Raw genomic sequence first — 19433 nt, 5'->3', positions numbered from 1 at the left:
CACAGCTGACCTTTCATACAGGGTTCATTAAAGCTATCAGTAAGGACTGAGTACCTCTGTGGACCGTGTGTCAATATTGCCAGACATTTTTATTTTCTCATGGAGCTATCTGGCGATTCAGTCATTGTCAGTAAGAAGAACAAAACAGCTACAAAGTCTCCGGCCAATAATATAGAAAGAGATACAGTATGTCCATATATTAGGTTTCTTAAGAAGGCCCTTTGTTCTATGATGAGGAGCATCTGGACCATGTCTGTGAGAAAATGGTTTGCAAACCAAAACATGATTTCGATGGGCTTGAAATAACCATTTTCTAACCATTCAAAACACAAGTCATTTTTCTGACCTCAATAAATCTAAAGTGAGAAAATGACAATGCTTGTTGAGAACATGACAGCCAGTCAAAACGGCTATGTGGACCTGGATTTTGGACCACCAGCACAGCTCAAACGACAATGGGAAGAACAGAAACTCAAATTGACTGAAAAGATTATCACAAAATCAAACCACAGTGTCAAACCTGTTCTGAACAAGATGCAAGGACAAGACTGAGTGGAGCTGAAGATAGTCCCAGCTAGGGCTGTGCAAAAAATCGAATGCGATACAATATAAGTTTTTTAGCAGGGTTGCCTTGGTAAAATTCGCATTTTAGGTGCTAAATATCACGTTATTTGTATTGGGGTCGCTTCGACCCGCGGACATGAAAAACAACCACAGACTTGGCAACACTGGTTGGCATTTACTACACCGAGCCGTAGATTTTTCAATTGACTGACAATCTACACAAAATCGATGTTAAAATCGCAGACGATTCTTTGTCGATTTTGAAAACGATTTTGTGTTAAATGTCGGTAGACTACGGCTCTGTGTAGTAACTGCCGCTCCACCTGAACCAGTGTTGCCAAGTCTGCGATTGTTTTTCATGTCCGCGGTTTGAAGCAACCCCAATACAAATAACGTGATATTTAGCTCCTAAAATGCAAATTTTACCAAGGCAACCCTTCCAAAAAATGTATATTTTAACCCCGGGAAGCAATTTTTATCGGGGAACTTCCTGGAAACTAGTTTTGGACTAGTTTTAAGAAGCAACTAGGCAGGATTTGTTGTGAAAACCTGGCAACCCTGATCTGAACGCACGTGCTGGAGAAATACTTCTAATTACAGGAGCATCTTTACTGATGAGATGCGCATGAAAATCACATTAGATTTTTTGCACAGCCCTAGTCCCAGCCTCAGATGTCACGACCACAGACCGTTGGTTAATCGTCTGATGCATATGGCACACAAAAGTGGAAAAACTTCAGGAGTGTCAAAGGTGTCATCGGTTGAATTCTATAGGATTTCCAGGAGACGTGTGTGTCGCGTTCTTCTAATTCTGTCCAGAAACAAAGATGCCATGACGCCAAACCCCTTATGAAAGAAGAAAGCCGTAGTTTACAACTGTGACAACAAGCGCTTATCAGGATCAACTAAACACTGGAGTTTCAAAACTATGTGAAATATTAAGGGCGCTATTTTAACGATCTAAACGCAAAATGTAAAGCACACAGCACAGGTGCACTCAGGGCATGTCCAAATCCACTTTTGCTATTTTAACGATGGAAAAAACGATTGGCGCACCCGGGAGCATGGTCTAAACGGGTTGTCCCTATTCTCTTAATGAGTAATGGGTGTTTTTTGGGCGTAACGTGCAATAAACCAATCAGAGTCTCATCTTCCATTCTCTTTAAGAGCCAGTTGCGCTCGTGCCATGACGGATTTGCTATTTACATGGTGGAATTTGGCAAGCGCAAAGACAGACAGTGTCTCCGAGATGAAACGGAGCTGCTCGTGTGCGAGCAAATAGCCTAATTCTGATACATGTGATGACTATCCATTGTGAAATGTAGGCATTTATATATACTGTAATTACTCAAATAAAAGCCGGGGCCTTTATTTACCTGAACTGCAGAAGGTAACAGGCTTTTATTTGAAGCAGGCTTTTATTAGAGGCAGGCCTTTATTTCTAATTCCATCTGTTTGATAAGTAATTGTTTTAAATAACCCGTTTTAAATTAAAAGCGATAGCGTTCCAGTGGACAGAGATCATAACATTAGCACATAATCAGTTCAGAATCAATCACCAAAAGAATAAGTTCGGTTCAGACGCACTCTGTGTCAGTCTGCTTCACGCTGAATCACACATTCACAGTATCATCAGCTCCTCGGTTCTCAAATCGGAAGCGTCCGACCGAAACTGTTTTTGGTTCAGTGTACTGGTGATCCGAAAAACCGATGCAACCGGTTCTTGACTCGAGAACGAGAACACTCCGGCAGTGGGTGTGTACGTTTGTTATCTGGCTCTGCTGCACAAATTTTCCCCCGGCCTTTAAGCAGCGTGTACGCTCTTCCAATAACAAAGAAAAAACATTGCGCCAGACTTTAGACCAGGTTTGAGCTGGTCTATGGCACAGTCTATTTTCAGCTCCTTAAAATAGCATTGCATCAGCAATTCGCCAGAACACACCTCTTTTTTAAACCAGCACACCCATGGGCGCAAAAATGAGCACAAATGCATTTACATTACATTTACATTTATTCATTTAGCTGACGCTTTTATCCAAAGCGACTTACAAGTGCTACATATGTCAGAGGTCACACACCTCTGGAGCAACTAGGGGTTAAGTGTCTTGCTCAGGGACACATTGGTGTCCCACAGTGGATTTGAACCCGGGTCTCTCACACCAAAGGCATGTGTCTTATCCACTGCACCAACACCACCCATACCACCCATTTGCTAATTAAATAACGTGGCACTGGACAGGAAAATGTGAACGGCGCCGGACTGAAACTAGCAAACACAATTACGCTGCGCCTCGTGTCGCATTGCGCCGGGTGTATTATAGGGCCCTTAAAGTTCATGGCATAGAATCTTTCAAATACGTCCGAGAGTTTTACACACTGGTCTGTTATTGTGGCGACATTTCTAAGCCCCAAAACATGATGCTGAACAAAAGGAACTGCGATTGGTTTTATTTTGTACTCCATGTTATGGACATACACTACCATTCAAAGGTTTGAGGGCAGTAAGTATTTGAGAAGAAATTAATACTTTTATTTGGCAAAGACATTGAATTGATAAAAAATGACAGTAAAGACATTGTTAAAAAAATGTTTCAAATAAATGTTATCTTAAAATTAAAATTCTGAGAATCCTCACGAAAAATAAACTGTTTTCAACATTGATAATGTTTCTAGAGCACCTAATCAGCGAATTATAATTGTTTCTATAGGATGATGTGACACTGAAAACTGAAGTAATGGCTGCTGAAAATTCAGCTTTGACATCACAGGAATAAATTAAATTGTACAAATAACTGTATTCAAATAAAAATATTTTTCACATTTTAACAGAAGCTTACAATATTACTGTTTTTACAATTTTATTAAATAAATGCAGCCTTGGTGAGCATAAACATCTTTTTCAAAAAAAAAAAAAAAAAAAATACTTTGCCAACCCCAAACTTTGTATATGCAGGCACTTGTTTAAATATTTGATGTCACCATTTGACCTACTCATTGTTTTGTTACACTGTTTGGTGGATTGATGAATGAGGTGATCTGTAGTTGAAAGGTAAAGCCATTAAGATCAGCATCTGTTCAGTCCATTAGTGCCACTGCTCCAGTGTGTATTGAGAGCTCTGCTGGTGTTTGGGAGGTTAAGTTGGTAGCCATTGTCTTTTGGGAGGACTTTCAAGAGTGTTGTGTATTTGATGTTATTGGTTCTTATCAGTGTTGGGAAGGTTACTTTGGAAATGTAATAGGTTACAGATTACAAGTTACCCTGTTTAAAATGTAATAGTAGTGTAACTTTTTCAATTACTTTATTAAAGTAATGTAACTAATTACTTTTGAGTACTTTTTGATTACTTTCTAAATTTGTGAAAATTAAAGAATAATAAATAAAAGCATATACATAAACTTAAATACAGTTATCTAATAAGCATGTGATGTATTCTGTGTACTAAACTCCTGAAACATTGGTGTTTTTTTTTAAACAGCTTTCTCTTTGTATATGATGATAGTTTTCTCAAAATAAGTAAAATGCACATGAAGTGACACAGAGCAGTTCTAGAAATTATGTTTATGTGCTCGTGTACTCCTATATTGAGGCAGCAGAGGTTGAAAACACTGCGAGCTTCAGTAGGCCTCTGTGTAGTAAATGAAACCATGTCTTTGCCATTAATTTACAGGAGGGGCGGACTGGGAAAAAAATTCAGACTGGAAAATTCAAACTCACACAAACAAATTCATGGACAAAACTATTTTTTTGTATGGACCTGACATAAAAAAGGTTTAAATCTTTAATTTGGGGACATGCAAAATAATTTAAAGTTCTCTCCTGAACGGCACCTTCACTTCCATTTTTCTCTTCAGTCTCTTTATTTTGCCCTGTTATCCATCCCTCTCATGACTTTAATACTCAAGATTGAACAAAACTATACTTTACAATACAATACTCTACAATACTACAATATCTTTATAGAAAAATCCTAATATTGTACACGAGTCATGTTTTTCCCTTACAAAAAATTACCATGCTTTTATTAGCCTATATAAAAGTAAAATAACCTTGTTTTTTTTTTGGAAGTGGATTTGTATTTATTTTTAAATAAATACATTTGTAAAATAATTTTACATTTTTGGTTATCACAGTTAAACAATAGTAGGCTAACCATTTTCTCTGGATTTATAGTTAAATATTAAAATGTTAATTTCCGTAAGGGTTGTGTTGTTGTCTGTCGTAGCTCCCCCTAAACCTATAAAAAAAATCTGATTTTTTTCAGCTAAATTACTACTGTAACATTACAACAGATAATAATGATGTCCTTTATATAGTATTTTGAGTGATGACTGATGAGCAACGTGCTGCTGCTTGATTAAATAAATAAAAAAACAAAGACAAAAAAGCATCTTTACAGATGAAACTGACCTGAAACCCTGAACAGTAGTTCTGCTTCTCTGCTCCAGCAGTCCACACTCTCTCTCACTCTCTCTCTCACTCTCTCTCTCACACTCACTCTCTCTCTCTCTCTCTCTCTCATTGATTACTCTGAGTCTGATCCAAACCGTTTGGCGGAGGCGTGGAGAACGCGCGAGTCATGACTAACACTTCATGACTTATTAGAGATTTAATTATCAAATGGCGGATTCGCAAATGATCGCTTTAGTACATTCGGCAGGCAATTATACAATAATGATATTAAATAGAGGACCAAATCGGCTGCCAGGCCACCGGGAATTGTCCCGTTTCTCCCGGTGTCCAGTTCGCGCCTGATTTCCACAGAAACGCAGAATGTGCAAGTCATATTGCATTTTTGGGGCTTTATATTCACAGACACTAGTCGATGTCATGTTTTGATTCAAGTGTACTGACCTACTTTTGATTTAGTCATCCAAAATGTGGCATATTCCGTCCGCGTTAGGCATTCCGTTTTTATGACTGGATTCTACGAACCAGACTGTATTTCCGCATCCCGGACATTATCAGGGCGGTATGTCTCAGAATAGTCAGTGCAATTTGGGAAAGAAATCAGTTAAATCTGTATGTGGATGTGTGTAAATATTCAAATGTAATCCCCTTTGTAATCGTAAAAAATTGCATAAGTAACTGTAATTTAATTACTCATTTTTTCTTAGTAACTGTAACTAATTACAGTTACAATAATTTTGTAATTAAATTACGTAACGCCGTTACATGTAACTAGTTACTCCCCAACACTGGTTCTTATAATCAGGAGTACCAGTCATGTGCTTTCTTTGCTGCTGCTCCAAAATCATTGCATCCTGCAGCAAGCACCAAACACCCCTAATGGACAACATGCTTAACGGTGTGTGACACGTCCTGCATGACTTTGACAGTATTTTCAGAGTAGAGAGGTGAAATGGTGAGGAGCACGCCATTCAGACATGCCTCAGCTCGCCAGGGCATTGACCTATCAGCTGCACAGTTTTCAAGGTTTGACCTAGACTGCACTCTTCATTTTGGATAGTCAACAGTGGAAATAAAAGGAGGATCTTATCTGATAGACACTGGATGTGTGCTGCTTCCCCCTCAGGACCCCTCTTAATCAGGCCTCAAACCTTCAGATTATGGTGGGTCCAGTCGCTGAAATTTTGGTGCATCACTAAACTATTAGTGGTTTTAAAGATTAACTGTAAGAAACAAGTTTGTTTAAGAACAAAATACAGAAAAAGAGTATTAACTAAATACTCAGAATTGATTAGTAAGAAAAAAGTAATAAAGCTACTGATATACCTTATTGTGCATTCCTTTTCTAAGACTTAAAAAAAAAAAATCAGGAGAGAACAAATGCTTGTATGTGAGTGCGGATTGTGTTTAAGATTCAGGAGTGTGTGTAGGTTTATATTCAGGCTGTGTGGTAATCTCTGGCACGCATTCATCATGGGAAAGGCAGGGCAGGGCTTCCTGCCTCTACAGACATATCCGCTTTCCCCACTCAGTCTCTCTCTACATCGCCATTGAAACAATTACGCTAATACAACGTATTATAGCTTAGAATATTATGAGGTCTGTGACAATCATCAAATCTTGCACTCTGAAGGTGCTGTCACATTTACTGTCATTTGCCAAATTTTGCAGGCAAAATCCAGTCATTTTAATAAAACGCTATCAAACAATTGTGAATTTTGCGTGAAGCTTTGCTCAGAAAGATTTTGCAGCTGGTTCAAGTAGTCCACGTTTTTTCCGTGTTGATCAATAGGAAGCGTCTTGTTTTAAAAGTGACTTCAGGCTGTGATTCATAATGTACATTGCTATGCAATTGCAATGCAGAATATTTTTCCGAAATTTCATTAATGTGTCCACAACTTAATGGAACAGACCACCCCAAAAAAGTTTTTGAGATTTGAGATAAGATTTTGAGACATTTAGCATTGTTACTTGCTCACTGATGGATCCTCTGCAGAGAATGGGTGCCGTCAGAACGAGAGTTCTCTCAAGCAGCTGTTAAAAACATCATCATAATCTACAAGTAACTCACACAACTCCAGTCCATCAATGAAAGTTTTCTGAAGAGAAAAGCTTTGTGCTTATAAGAAATTAATCTAGACATGGATCTAAGAACTATCACATACAAGTCTAAACTTCAAACAGTTGTTTCTGGCTAAAATATGAGTCCTCTATCCATAATATTGATTTCTCCAGAGAAAACATTGTCAGGCAAGAAATATGCATGCATTAAGCACCACTTACAAGTGAAAACAGTTCTAAACCATTATTTTGATGTGAGTGGACAACTTTTCACAACCTTTTCACTGAGGAAATGTTATTATGGATTATGGACTTATTTTGGTTGATAGTTTAAAGTTAAAATCCTTGATGTTTGCTTTATTTCTTACAAACACTCAGCTTTTTTCAATTCTCTGCTCCCACTCACTGCAAAGGGTCCATTGGTAAGTGAGTGATGTAATACTAAATTTCTCCAAATCTGTTCCAATGAAGAAACAAACGCATCTAAATCTTGGATGGCCTGAGGGTGTGTAAATTTTAAGCAAAGTTTGTTTTTCTGTGAACTATTCCTAAGTGAACCAAGATCCATCTCTAGAAGTTCAATTAGTAAAGCAATTTGACTAAAAAAATTAGACTTATTAGACTAATTAGACTTAGTAAATTAGAATTTAAAATCTCACATTAATGCTCGAGACAGATGTTATGTCAGGTACATGTTCTCCTGGTTGAGGAGTGGGGAAAGATGTCGCTTGTGTGAGTGTGAAAGTGCTATACAGAAACACACTGTCCTCTGACCTCATGCCATGCTGAGCTATTAGCTTGTTTTCAGTCCACCGAGGCCTGGCTATTCCAGTATGCTTCAGTGGATAAATCCTATTTTATAGAGATCCTTAAAACACAGGCATTTATTCTCTTCTTCTTAAGGCATCAGCTCAGTCTGAAACCGAGATAAAGTGAAAAACCAAGACCACATGCAAGGTGTTAATCCAGGGTGATTTGTTGGGGCTTGATGGAGCAAGGGTGTCTATGTGCCTCTCTCTCCAACACACATCCTCACATTCACTTTCTCTATTTATCATTAAAGGATATGAGTTGTTGGACCAGTTGTGTTATTGCTCTGGCAAGACTGGGTGCGTTAACAGGAAGGAAACTATTGTCAAGTACTCTGCAAAATGTTTCTTTAAATGCCAACTAAACTTCTAAATCTGTTGTTTCCTCTCTCCAGTGTCTCTGTGCTGATTTTCAACACCACCTCACACTGTTTCATCCTGGTCAAGCAGTTCCGCCCAGGTAACATCCTGCAGTCTTTGTTAATTCCTGATGTATTCTACAGTCTTTGATTCTTTGATTTTGATTGATGTGAGTTGTAATCTTGTTTTCTCCACACCAACTTAACGAATGTTTTGTACAGCCTATTTTTTTTACATCCCCGAGACAAGAAGGTTTAAGGCTGTAAGGTTTTCAAATAGATTTCAGGGTTGTGAAGGGAAATTAAGAAATGGCTCCCTTTCAGTTAATGAGTTGGAATTTGTATTGCATTTTAGTAAATTCCACTCCCTATCATTCTAATTAAAAGAAATCAAGCATGGCTAATGCAATTCTGCTTCCTTAAATTTGTATTTCAATTCTGCATCCATTTGTTCATTCAAATTCATTTAAAATTCAGCAATTGATTTTGGATTTAATAATCATTTTCAATTCAGTTGTGAATTTTGTACAGCCTTGTTATTAGAAAGCCCTAAAAAAATAAAAATAAATAAATATATATATATATATATATATATATATATATATATATATATGTGTGTGTGTGTGTGTGTCTGTGTGTGTCTGTGTGTTCAATATCAAGAGCCTGTGTGGCACAGATACATTCAAAACATCCCTAAAACCTTCTTTTAATATGCTATTCTTACTTTCTTTTTATAGCATGATTTGACAACTTGACATTGTACAGTGATTTTACAAAGATTCATTTTCAAACACTTTCACACATGCTTCATTTATACTAGATCTTGTTACAAAGTGACGTACAACACTCAGATCATTCTGTTATCTATACTAGAAAGAGATGATGAAGGATCTTTTGTTCTTCTGCAGATTTTTAAAAACATCTGATATGTTTTCAGGTTTGCCTGAGAATAACATAATGATAAACATTTATAAACAATACAGTTTATAACCTTGCCACATCCATTCAGGTCATTTCTCTCAAATTTATTGCACATTCTAGATTTTTCAAGTGTTTTTATTTGGTCTAGTGACCTTTGTATCATCTTTAGTCATTTCTAAATGAAACGTTCAATGTTTAGATTACACATTGAGAAGACCACAAAAGCATATATTGGCCTAATGCGATGTGGAAAGCCCTAAAAGACTCTAAAACAGCCTCTAAAACAGTAACATTCTCACAATGGAACATTTTTCATGTCGATGGTCGTCGTGCAAACAGAGCATTTTTCAGTGCTCTCTGTGAAGCTTTGGCCCCGCGCTACACTGTTACACTATTGTTCTATACATGCTCGCCAGGGACGGCGCCCTGCTTTTCAGAATGGAAGGAAAGCCTTTTATTGAAAGAGAGACGTCTTTCTACAGGTTTTTTTTTTCTGTAGTCTTCAAACAATGCTAGAAATGAAAAGAAAGGCCTTGTGCAGGGAAACATAAGAACAAGTCTACTGAAGGATGGCTTTTCTTTAAATGAGCTCTCAGTCAGCGGTGAACAATGAGTTCAGCTCAGGGTTATTGTTAACTAAAGCTAAAACCATAAAGAAATGTCATTAACTGAAATAAAATATCAAAAATCTTTAACTTTATAGTTGCCAAAGAAAGATTTCAAATTTTCATCTAGTTTTATTTCTAAAATAACTAAAACTTTATAAAAACTATATAGACTTAATAAAATTATAGACATATTGTGCAACCCATCACTAATATCACAAGGTTAAGGTTTATTATTACAAGGTTTCTAAATGTAAAATATCATAAATATGTTTATAGTGTTAGGGTAAGGGTTAGATAAACCCTGTTTATATATAGAGAGGTTGGGTTTGTGGGGAAATATTGTTATTTTTAGGTGATGGTTACAGTAGTTAAATTTAAATATAAAATGCATAGAGTTTTTCTAAACTATATAAATACCAATGTTAATAAAAAGAGGTTTTTTTTTTCTCCTTATATTGGGCACCCTTATTGACCTCTTTGCAACTTCTTTTCAAACACATACTTGTGCCTACATGAGCTTAAACGTCCGAGACCTCATCAATCAAAGTGCTTGTGTACTCCAATGTTTCCTCATCTGTCTTTGTGTTTGGATGCAGTCTTTGATGATGAGTGACACATCTTCTCCACAGCTGTATACATGAGTGAATGGGAGCGGAGCAAACCAAATCCCCTGCAGCCTGCGGAGGAAGAGTCTGCAGAAGCCACCCCAGCAGAACCTAAAGTACCAGAAGAGGACAAAGCAGGGGAGACGAGCGAAGAGACGTCAAGCCACCAACCTCCTGCTTCGGCCGGCGTGACCTACGAGCTGTGCGCAGGGTTAGTGGACAAACCCAACCTCTCCTTGGAAGAGATTGCCAGACAGGAAGTGCTGGAAGAGTGTGGCTATGATGTGCCAGTCACCAAACTGAGGAAGATCACATCATACAGGTGAGAACCCTTCATAAATAAGTCTGATCGATGATCTTATGGTAAGTTCATAAGTGAAAATCACACAGAGTTAGTCTGCTATCACTATCAATATCAAGCATGATGTAGCTAGCTAGCAACATTGTATTAAGAAATGTCATCAAAAAAATTTTCAGTAGGATTGTGTTTCGAGATTATTTCTTGCAAATGGTGTCAGATATCAATGAGTATAAAATACTGAAAGCTGCTGCTTTTTCTAATAATGGATGTGGGAAAATTGTTCAAGAAATTTAGCAGCTTCCAAGTGTGAAAGTGGCTAATAATAACACAAGCAGTCCCGTCAGTGATACATTGATAATTAAAACAAGTAATTTCAGGTTTATGCAGGCTTATTTATTTTCGTTATTTATTTATTTATTCTAACAGCTTTCAGATTATATATTTATCCTTTACACATGGTACATTAAGACGAAACTGTTATACTATTATAATATTATACTACTATTACTGTCAATATACATTTTTTTTATAAATTAAAATATTATTTCAGCAAGGAGGCATTAATTTTGATCAGTCCGAAAGTGATAAATATTTTTATAATATAATTACAAATGTTTAGTAATTCTACTTCAAATACAGGTGCATCTCAAAAAATGTGAATATCATGAAAAAGTTCTTTATTTTTCGTAATTTCATTTTTTTTTTAAAAGCAAACATTCTTATATTTTAGAAATATTTCAGTTTTTGTTTTAATTCTGATGGTTAGGACTTACAATTTAGGAAAATAAAAAATTCAGTATCTCAAATTTTTCAAAAAAAGATTTGCAAAAAATAAATTTTCAAGATCTCCAAAGCAGGATTAATTATGCACTCAATACTTGGTTGGGGCTCCTTTTGCACAAATTACTGCTTCAGTGCGGCGTGGCATGAAGGCCATCAGTCTGTGGGACTACTGAGGTGTTATTGAAGCCCAGATTGCTTTGATAATGGTCTTAAGCTCCTAGGGATGGGCGATATATCGAATGCGATTGTCACGCGCATTTCGTCAGGAAAGCAGGTTCTCTGATTAGCGGTAAATGTTCATCACCTGCTTTTAAATGGAAAATGCATTTAATAGACAGATCCATAGATCACTGACAAGCTAAGCAATATCGCGTTCATTATCGCAGCTTTGATAATGAACGCAAAAGTCAGTAGTCTTTCCCATAATTGTGGTTGCATGTTCTAAACTAGCGCAAGAGGTACCCAGTATTTATACTCAAAATTAATCAAGCTCAGAATGGAATAATCAAATGTTTTGAGATAATGATTTTTTTTCCCTAAGCTGTAAGTCATAACCATCAGAATTAAAAAAAAAAAAACTCTTGAACTATTTCAGTTTGTGTGCAATGAATCAAGAATGTATGAAAGTTTGCATTTTTTAATTAAATACAAAAATAAATAAATAACTTTTTCATGATATAAAATTTTTTGGAGATGCACATGTAAATCCTGTTCTTTTTAATTTTCTATTCATTAATGTTTTAAAAAATGTTATTTGAGACTCAAATCAGTATATCAGAATGATTTTTGAAGAATCATGTGATTCTGAAGACTGGAGTAATGATGCTGAAAATTCAGCTTTGTCATGAGAGGAATAAAATAAATGTTAAAATGTATTAAAGGTGTCATATCATGCAATTTAACATTTTTCTTTCTTTTTGGAGTGTTACAACTCCATAAATGCAGAGGTGGGTTTTATGTTTACGCGGTGCGATACACAATGCATAAAAAGACAATATAAGTGAAAGTAGTGACATTTTGCCAAGTATGGTAACCCATACTCAGAATTGGTGCTCTGCATTTAACTCATCCAAGTGCACACACAGCAGTGAGAAGTGAACACACCGTGGCGTGAACACACACCCGGAGCAGTGGGCAGCTGTAGATCCAGCGCCCAGAGAGCAACTGGGGGTTCAATGCCTTGCTCAAGGGCACTTCAGCCATGAGTATTGAGGGTGGAAGAGAGTGCTGTTCATTCACTCCCTCCACCTACAACTCCTGCCAGCACCAAGACTTGAACCGACGACCTTCGTGTAACTAGTCCAAATCTCTAACCATTAGGCCACAGCTGCCCCAGTCATTATAATCAGTTATTATGTCCCCACTGGATGCAGCAAATGAATCGTTTGTAATGGGTTTCATTGTTTTTGTTTCATCTCGCCGGGACACTCAGCATCATAGTATGTAAGGGGCATAACATTTCCGTCACACGCTTTAGGAATTCGGCCAATCACAACGCACTGGATAGATGGCATATACATCGCTTTTCAGAACAATGAGCATTGTAAAAATCGACGCGTTTCAGAAGGCAGGGCATAGAGGAGCAACAATAATGTACAGTACATGCGAAATAATTTGTTTTTTTAACCTTGAACCACATAAACACATTGCATTACACCAAATACACAAAATAATGTTATTTTTAGCAACTTCATATGACCCCTTGACCCCTATGACCACATAAACACATTGCATTACACCAAATACACAAAATAATGTTATTTTTAGCAACTTCATATAACCCCTTGACCCCTATGACCACGTAAACACATTGCATTACACCAAATACACAAAATAATGTAATGTTTGAACCCATAAAAAAAAAAAAACGTTATTTGAAATTGTACTAATATTTCACACTATTACTCTATTTTATTGTATGTTTGACCTAATAAATGCAGCCATGGTGAGCACAAGAGACTTTTTCAAAAACATAAAAAAATTGTAATCACCCCAAATTTTTGAACAATGGAGAGTGTGTGTGAAAGGAATGTATGACTGTCTGGTAATACTGCACTCTGTCATGGCTGAATTTTTTATTTTATTTTTTTCTCAACTGATTTTTCTCTCCATATTGCCCCTTTCACACTGCACGTTGGACCCGGCATATAGCCGGAACATTGCCGGGTCGCCTTCTGTGTGAAAGCAAACACGTTCCGGGATTGATTCCGGCATTGAACCCGGGTCGGGGACCTAGTAACATTGCCAGGTTCAACCCGGGACGAGCACTGTGTGAACAAAAGCCAGATCTAATGCTGTGTTGAAGTGATGACGCACGTTATCGCGCGACTCTTTTACCGGCTGTTTTGAAGGAAGATCAACGTTCGCGACGAAAATATATGTGCAAACTGTAATGAAGCAGAGATCAGTTTGTTCCTCACTTTCCGTGCTGACGCAGAGATCGTTCGCCCAGCTTCAGTGAAAGTATAACGTGCCGAATGTTTTCGACTCGTTCATTACACGTCACGCCCTGATGTCACGTGTCATTACGGGATCTTTACGGGTTGTGTGTGAAAGCACGCACATATCCCAGGTAATCACCTGCAGTATGAAAGTGCAAAATCTAGCAACCAGGGAACAATTGCTGGAACACTTTACCCGTGTATTTGCCGGAATGGCAGTGTGAAAGGGGCTATTGTAATATTTAACCTTCATCTCTACCATTACCAGCCCTAAACCCCCAGAATAAAGAACCTCAGATAAAGTATTCAGGTGTTAAATGGGTCCCAATCTCATGTAAAAGAAGAAGTGACAGTGCTGCATTATGCTCTTATCAGTCTCTTATTGACAAGACCGTTGTAAACCCCTGCCGCCTCACACCTGCCACAGTCACACACCTGTGTGTGAGAGAGAGAGAGGGAGAGACTGCAACATCTGCTTGGTGCTGTTTATTGTGACCTGTGCCACAGCTATCTCTGATTAGCTTAAGTACCACATGGAGTCACAAAGGATCCTCCTCCCAAATTCACACTTGGCACACACAGACTCGGTCAGACGCACCTGTCGACTGCGGCATCCTAAAAACCTGTGGACCTCACATTGCACCTGCTGCTTTTATTGGCTGGGTAGTGCCATAAAGGAATGCAGAGAGAGGATGAACTACTTCTGTTTGATTTGTATTAATCAGTGAAATTGTCTTTTATTCCCCTTTTCACCTTTAGTAATTAGAAGCAAAAGGGAACAGGAAATGGTGTGGAGAAGACGATGAGGAAATGACACATTGTCCATTTGAGCATTTACACTAAACACTGGACCACAGCACCAACCAGATTGCTTAATAAATATGTTAACTTGGTTAAAGCAGCCAAAAGTGGCTCTTTCTGCATTCTTTTTTGTCAAAAATGTTAAACACTATAATGTTGTGAAATATTATTTCAGTTTAAAATAACTGTTTTCTATTTTAATATATTTTAAAATATTTTTTTTTAATTCAATTAATTCCTAGCAAAGCTAAATCTTCAGTGTCACACGGTCCTTCAGCTATCATACTAATATACTGATTTGATGCTCAAGAAACATTTATTTCTATGAAGTTTGAAAACATTGATCTGCATAATGTTTTGTAGGAAATTGTGATACTGCATTTTCAGGATTCTTCGGTGAATAGAAAGTAAAAAAAATAAATAAATAAAAAGTCTTTACTGTTACTTTTGATCAATTTTAAATGTCCTTGCTGAATAAAAGTATTAACTGCTTTATTAAAAAAAAGTTTTCTATCCCAAAGTGTGTAAGCACTGTGGCTCCATAAAATATTGCTTATGTCACTATTTTAGTTGTTTGTTGAGGATAATATCACATAAATTAAATTATAAATTATTTTGTGCTATACTGAAGCAGCAGGAGTAATCCGCATTGAGTTTTCAATTTGTAAAATTAACATCAGCTAAACTTTCTCCTAAAGAGAGCAGGAGTCTATGTTCTGTGTTGAAAACATGTAAACAAGAAGTGCTGTATCTGCTGGCCCCTTTAGAGCCCCAGGAGGGGTTCAGAACATAATTTGTCCTTTTCTTGTCTATTCTTCATGAGTGGGTGTCAACATAGACCCCATTCCTCATTGTTGACAGACTCAGTGGAGTCCTGGAGATTCTCTTGAAATTCGTCCTCTCAAATGTAGAGTCATGTTTTGCAACGCACCCATTGTGGTTAAACATATCCTAGAAAGTGATTGCCGGGGCTTGTTCCATTTTTGCCGCCTCAGTCCATCATCCATCACTTCGATGGTTTGCAGGCATCACGACCTTGTAATTTTCTTCCATATTTTATGAGCTCATTTTAAAAAAATCTGTTTCAGACTACAAAATACTAGGAAGAAGCTTCCCATCTCTGTAATGCTCTCAGAGTGTCAGGGAGATCTCCATGGTGATGTCTCCATGACAGAGTCTCAGGTGAGGTAACGCCTCAGTCTCAGTGGCGCTTACCAGATGATGCTATGTTATGAGAGGTCTTTCTCAATGCTGTCAGGTCCTCACACCTAGAGAGCTGCTTCAGCGGTGGATATTTCCTCATCTATAAATGTTTCAATCGGTTTAAGTGGTTTAATGGGTGGGAGGTTTTTTTTTCTTCTTCTTCATGAGCAAGTGCTTTTGATGGCAGTTAGTACACTTGCTGGGTAACACCCCTAGGCAGCTAGTTTCTAGATTGGTTATAAGCTTAGAAGTGAAAGTACAGTTCTTATCTGAATGGGGAAAGAGAAATCTACTAAGATTACATTTCACATCAGGAGAACAATTTGACAACAGTGGTACAGTATCTTTACAGTAACATTTTTAGCAGTAATTTTTTTTAGCAAAAATGTGGCTTCTTTAGCTTAAATCATGTTAAAATGCACACCTTATCAAAGTTACATTACAAAGTTACAACATCAGGAATACACTCTAATAAAAACTTTGTTTGACAATTAATATTTAGCAAAAATGTGACTTCTTTAGCACACATACATCATGGAGACGTCCATTTGTCAAATTTGGGGTTCAGTAACATTTGAAATCAGAAATAAAAAACAGCTGTATTTAGCATTAGCATTTATTTCACTCAAATGCTGCTTCATTAGCTTAAATCTTGCAAAACAGAAAATTCATAGTTGCATTCCAAGTTTATGGCTGCAGTGCATCTCCAGGTTTCTGTGTTCTCGCATTGCTCTTTTTGGCTTGTTATTATCGGGTGTCCTGAGTCCCTTGTGCTTTGCTCCCTCACAGGTCAGGAGTTGGAGTGACTGGATCGAAGCAGACCATGTTCTATGCGGAGGTGTCTGAGGAGAATCGTGTCGGAGAGGGAGGAGGTAAACCCCAAGAGGGCGAATTGATCGAGGTGGTCAAAGTTCCCCTTCTCGAAGCCATGACCTTTGCCTTTGATGAGAGCATCCCTAAAACGATGGGTGTCATTTTCAGCTTCATATGGTTCCACAGCAACATGTCACCGAAGTACAAGATCTCCACCAACGTGTAACATAATGGTTCCAAGCCATCCAGAAATACAAGTTATTGCATACATTTTTATATATAGTAATCAAAATGGTCACTAACTGTTAATTATTTTGTTATTTCTCACACTTTTATCTGTTTGTTGTGGTTCTAGCTATTGTCTTAAGCAGCACTTGTGTGCTATCCGCTGAAGAGGTTCATTGTGAGTTTGTTTCGTGTAACCGAATGCTTTGTTTTTAACATGTCAGGAATTTCAGCCAGCCATTTGAAATCATACCCCAGCCCTTAAAGACTTTTTTAATGATGATCTATTCCACTCTGATTTGAGAGGGTAAGGAATCTCAGACCCGGATCATTTGTGATTGAAGCTGTTCTTTGGGTTCAGAAAGTGAGACCTCTAGCCATATTCCCACCAGTTTTGCTGTCAGGCCATTTAGTAGAATCACATTAATTTTTTAAATATAAATAAGCAAGTAAATAATCACAATAATTAATGTAAATTATGTGACCAACATACAGGCAGCTACACAAATGAGAGAACTTGAGAGCCACTTCTTAGAAAACAATCATTGACAAAGAAAAACTATTATGCTGTTGCATTTATCTCAGGTCCAAAGCTGACTTTGGGACATTCAGGGTTAGTAATGATGCCGAAAAATACTGAGGTGTTTTTTTTATTTACATTTTTTTGTTTGTTTATTGCTGCTTAGCATTAAGTTGATATTCTGAGTATTTTGCGCAGAATTAATTCATGAAATATCTACTACAAAAACCTAAAGTGTGAGTACAGTGCTAGTGCTACAGGTTTAACGCTGCTTTATCATAATCATCATAACTCTAACATTGTTCTGAATTCTTTCAGAACTTATGGAATAGAATATATTAGGGGTGCATGAGCTTGTCTGCTGAAGTTACAAAAATAAAATTGTATATTTTCAAATACCATATATTGTCAGAGGACTGGTACCTCCTAAAGTCACAGCAGCAAAGCACAGTGACTTTCTGAAATCCATTGAATATGATACTTGAAATAATTTATATTACACTAGCAGTTTACTGTATGAATATATAGAGTGATGACTATGAATGCTTGATTATAATCAATATCCCCTTAATATTTTCCATCATACCTTGAAGATTTGAGAGGCTGCTTGTAATTTCAGTTGCAAAGATTTTATCAAAGTGAGCTGAAGCTTTCTGAATCAGATTGTCACTCTGTTGTAGGTCAGTTCAGATTCTCTTATGCACAAAGCATTTCCTAGCTTAATTTCAATCAATTGATTAATTAGTCAGTTGTTTTTCCTAAATCTTGTTGGATTAATACTTTTGTGAAGGCACAAACATTTATTAATACTATCTTTGTTTTTGTCATGAGTATTATCAGTCACGTTAAATTAACAGTATTACCAGCTGATTTGAACTTATTGTAAAGAATTTCCTCTGTCCTATCACTGTACTCTGTAGTTTATATTCTATTGTGATTGTTTATCAGCTTAATCAATACTTATGATCAGTGTGCTAATTCACAAGTTACCATGGTCATATTGTTGTGGAAAAAGATGAACAGGTTTGGTTTGGTCCACAATAGGAGTGTTCTTAAACTTCAAGCACTCCTTTTAAAGTATGCAAATTATTAGAATTATACATTTGTTTTGGAAGCATTATTTCATATCACAATGCCTCAGATATAATTTCCTCATTTTCTTAATCTATTTTTTTTTTTTTTTTTTTTACTTTTTTGAGTGTTTTGTATGTTTATATCAGGATAGGGCTCGATTTCTTTTCAATATTAAGAAATTGTTGATTTATTGTCGTGCCACTTTTACTAATGCTTGATTTTTAGACTTGCTGATCGTTTTCATGTATGGCACCTCGAATGAATATATATATATATATATATATTTCAAAAATGAAATACTGCATGTGCACTCTGTATTACATTGATCTGCATTAAGTTTAAATTAATAAAAAGGTTACTGCCTTAGGTCATGGAGTTTCTATTTGTGTCAGTTTCAGTAGGTATCCATGCAAAATTATTATACATGTGCAAAATTTTAATTGATGTAATGACTGATTTGCTTAATGAAATCCAGAACTTTCTTTGGGGTGCATGTTTTGCTCTAGCACGTCACACTTTTCCACAAAATATGTGCATACCGTATTTTTCGGACTATAAGTCGCACCCGAGTATAAGTTGCTTCAGTCCAAAAATACGTCATGACGAGGAAAAAAACATATATAAGTCAGACTGGACTATAAGTCGCATTTATTTAGAACCAAGAGAAAACATGACCGTCTACAGCCGCGAGAGGGCGCTCTATGTTTTCAGTGTAGACTACAGGAGCACTGAGCAGCATAGAGCGCCCTCTCGCTCCTATCCTATCTTCTTTTACATTTACATTACATTTGGTCGTTTAGGACAGTAGAAGCAATCAAAACAAAAAAGCAACAATATGTAAGTGCAAATGACAATTTCGGTTAGCCTAACACAGTACATGTAGCAAGGTATTTATATATATATATATATACACACACACACACACACAATCACACAA

General features: G+C 36.9%; 1 protein-coding gene across 1 annotated transcript in view; it reads left to right on the top strand.

Annotated features, from left to right (window-relative positions):
- The window catches only part of LOC132092551 (uridine diphosphate glucose pyrophosphatase NUDT14-like), a 53447-nt gene extending 34481 nt beyond the window's left edge, over positions 1–18966 (top strand). Inside the window, exons 3-5 of the mRNA XM_059498832.1 lie at positions 8238–8302; positions 10360–10657; positions 16654–18966. Of these exons, the coding sequence (XP_059354815.1) occupies positions 8238–8302; positions 10360–10657; positions 16654–16903 (613 nt within the window). The 3' untranslated portion in view covers positions 16904–18966. The remainder of the gene's footprint in view (positions 1–8237; positions 8303–10359; positions 10658–16653) is intronic.
- The last annotated feature ends 467 nt before the right edge of the window (positions 18967–19433 follow it).

This window comes from Carassius carassius, chromosome 18, assembly GCF_963082965.1.
Source record: "Carassius carassius chromosome 18, fCarCar2.1, whole genome shotgun sequence".
Classification (NCBI taxonomy): domain Eukaryota; kingdom Metazoa; phylum Chordata; class Actinopteri; order Cypriniformes; family Cyprinidae; genus Carassius; species Carassius carassius.
The sequence above is the reverse complement of the archived record's forward strand: the minus strand, read 5'-3'. Positions and strand labels throughout refer to the sequence as shown.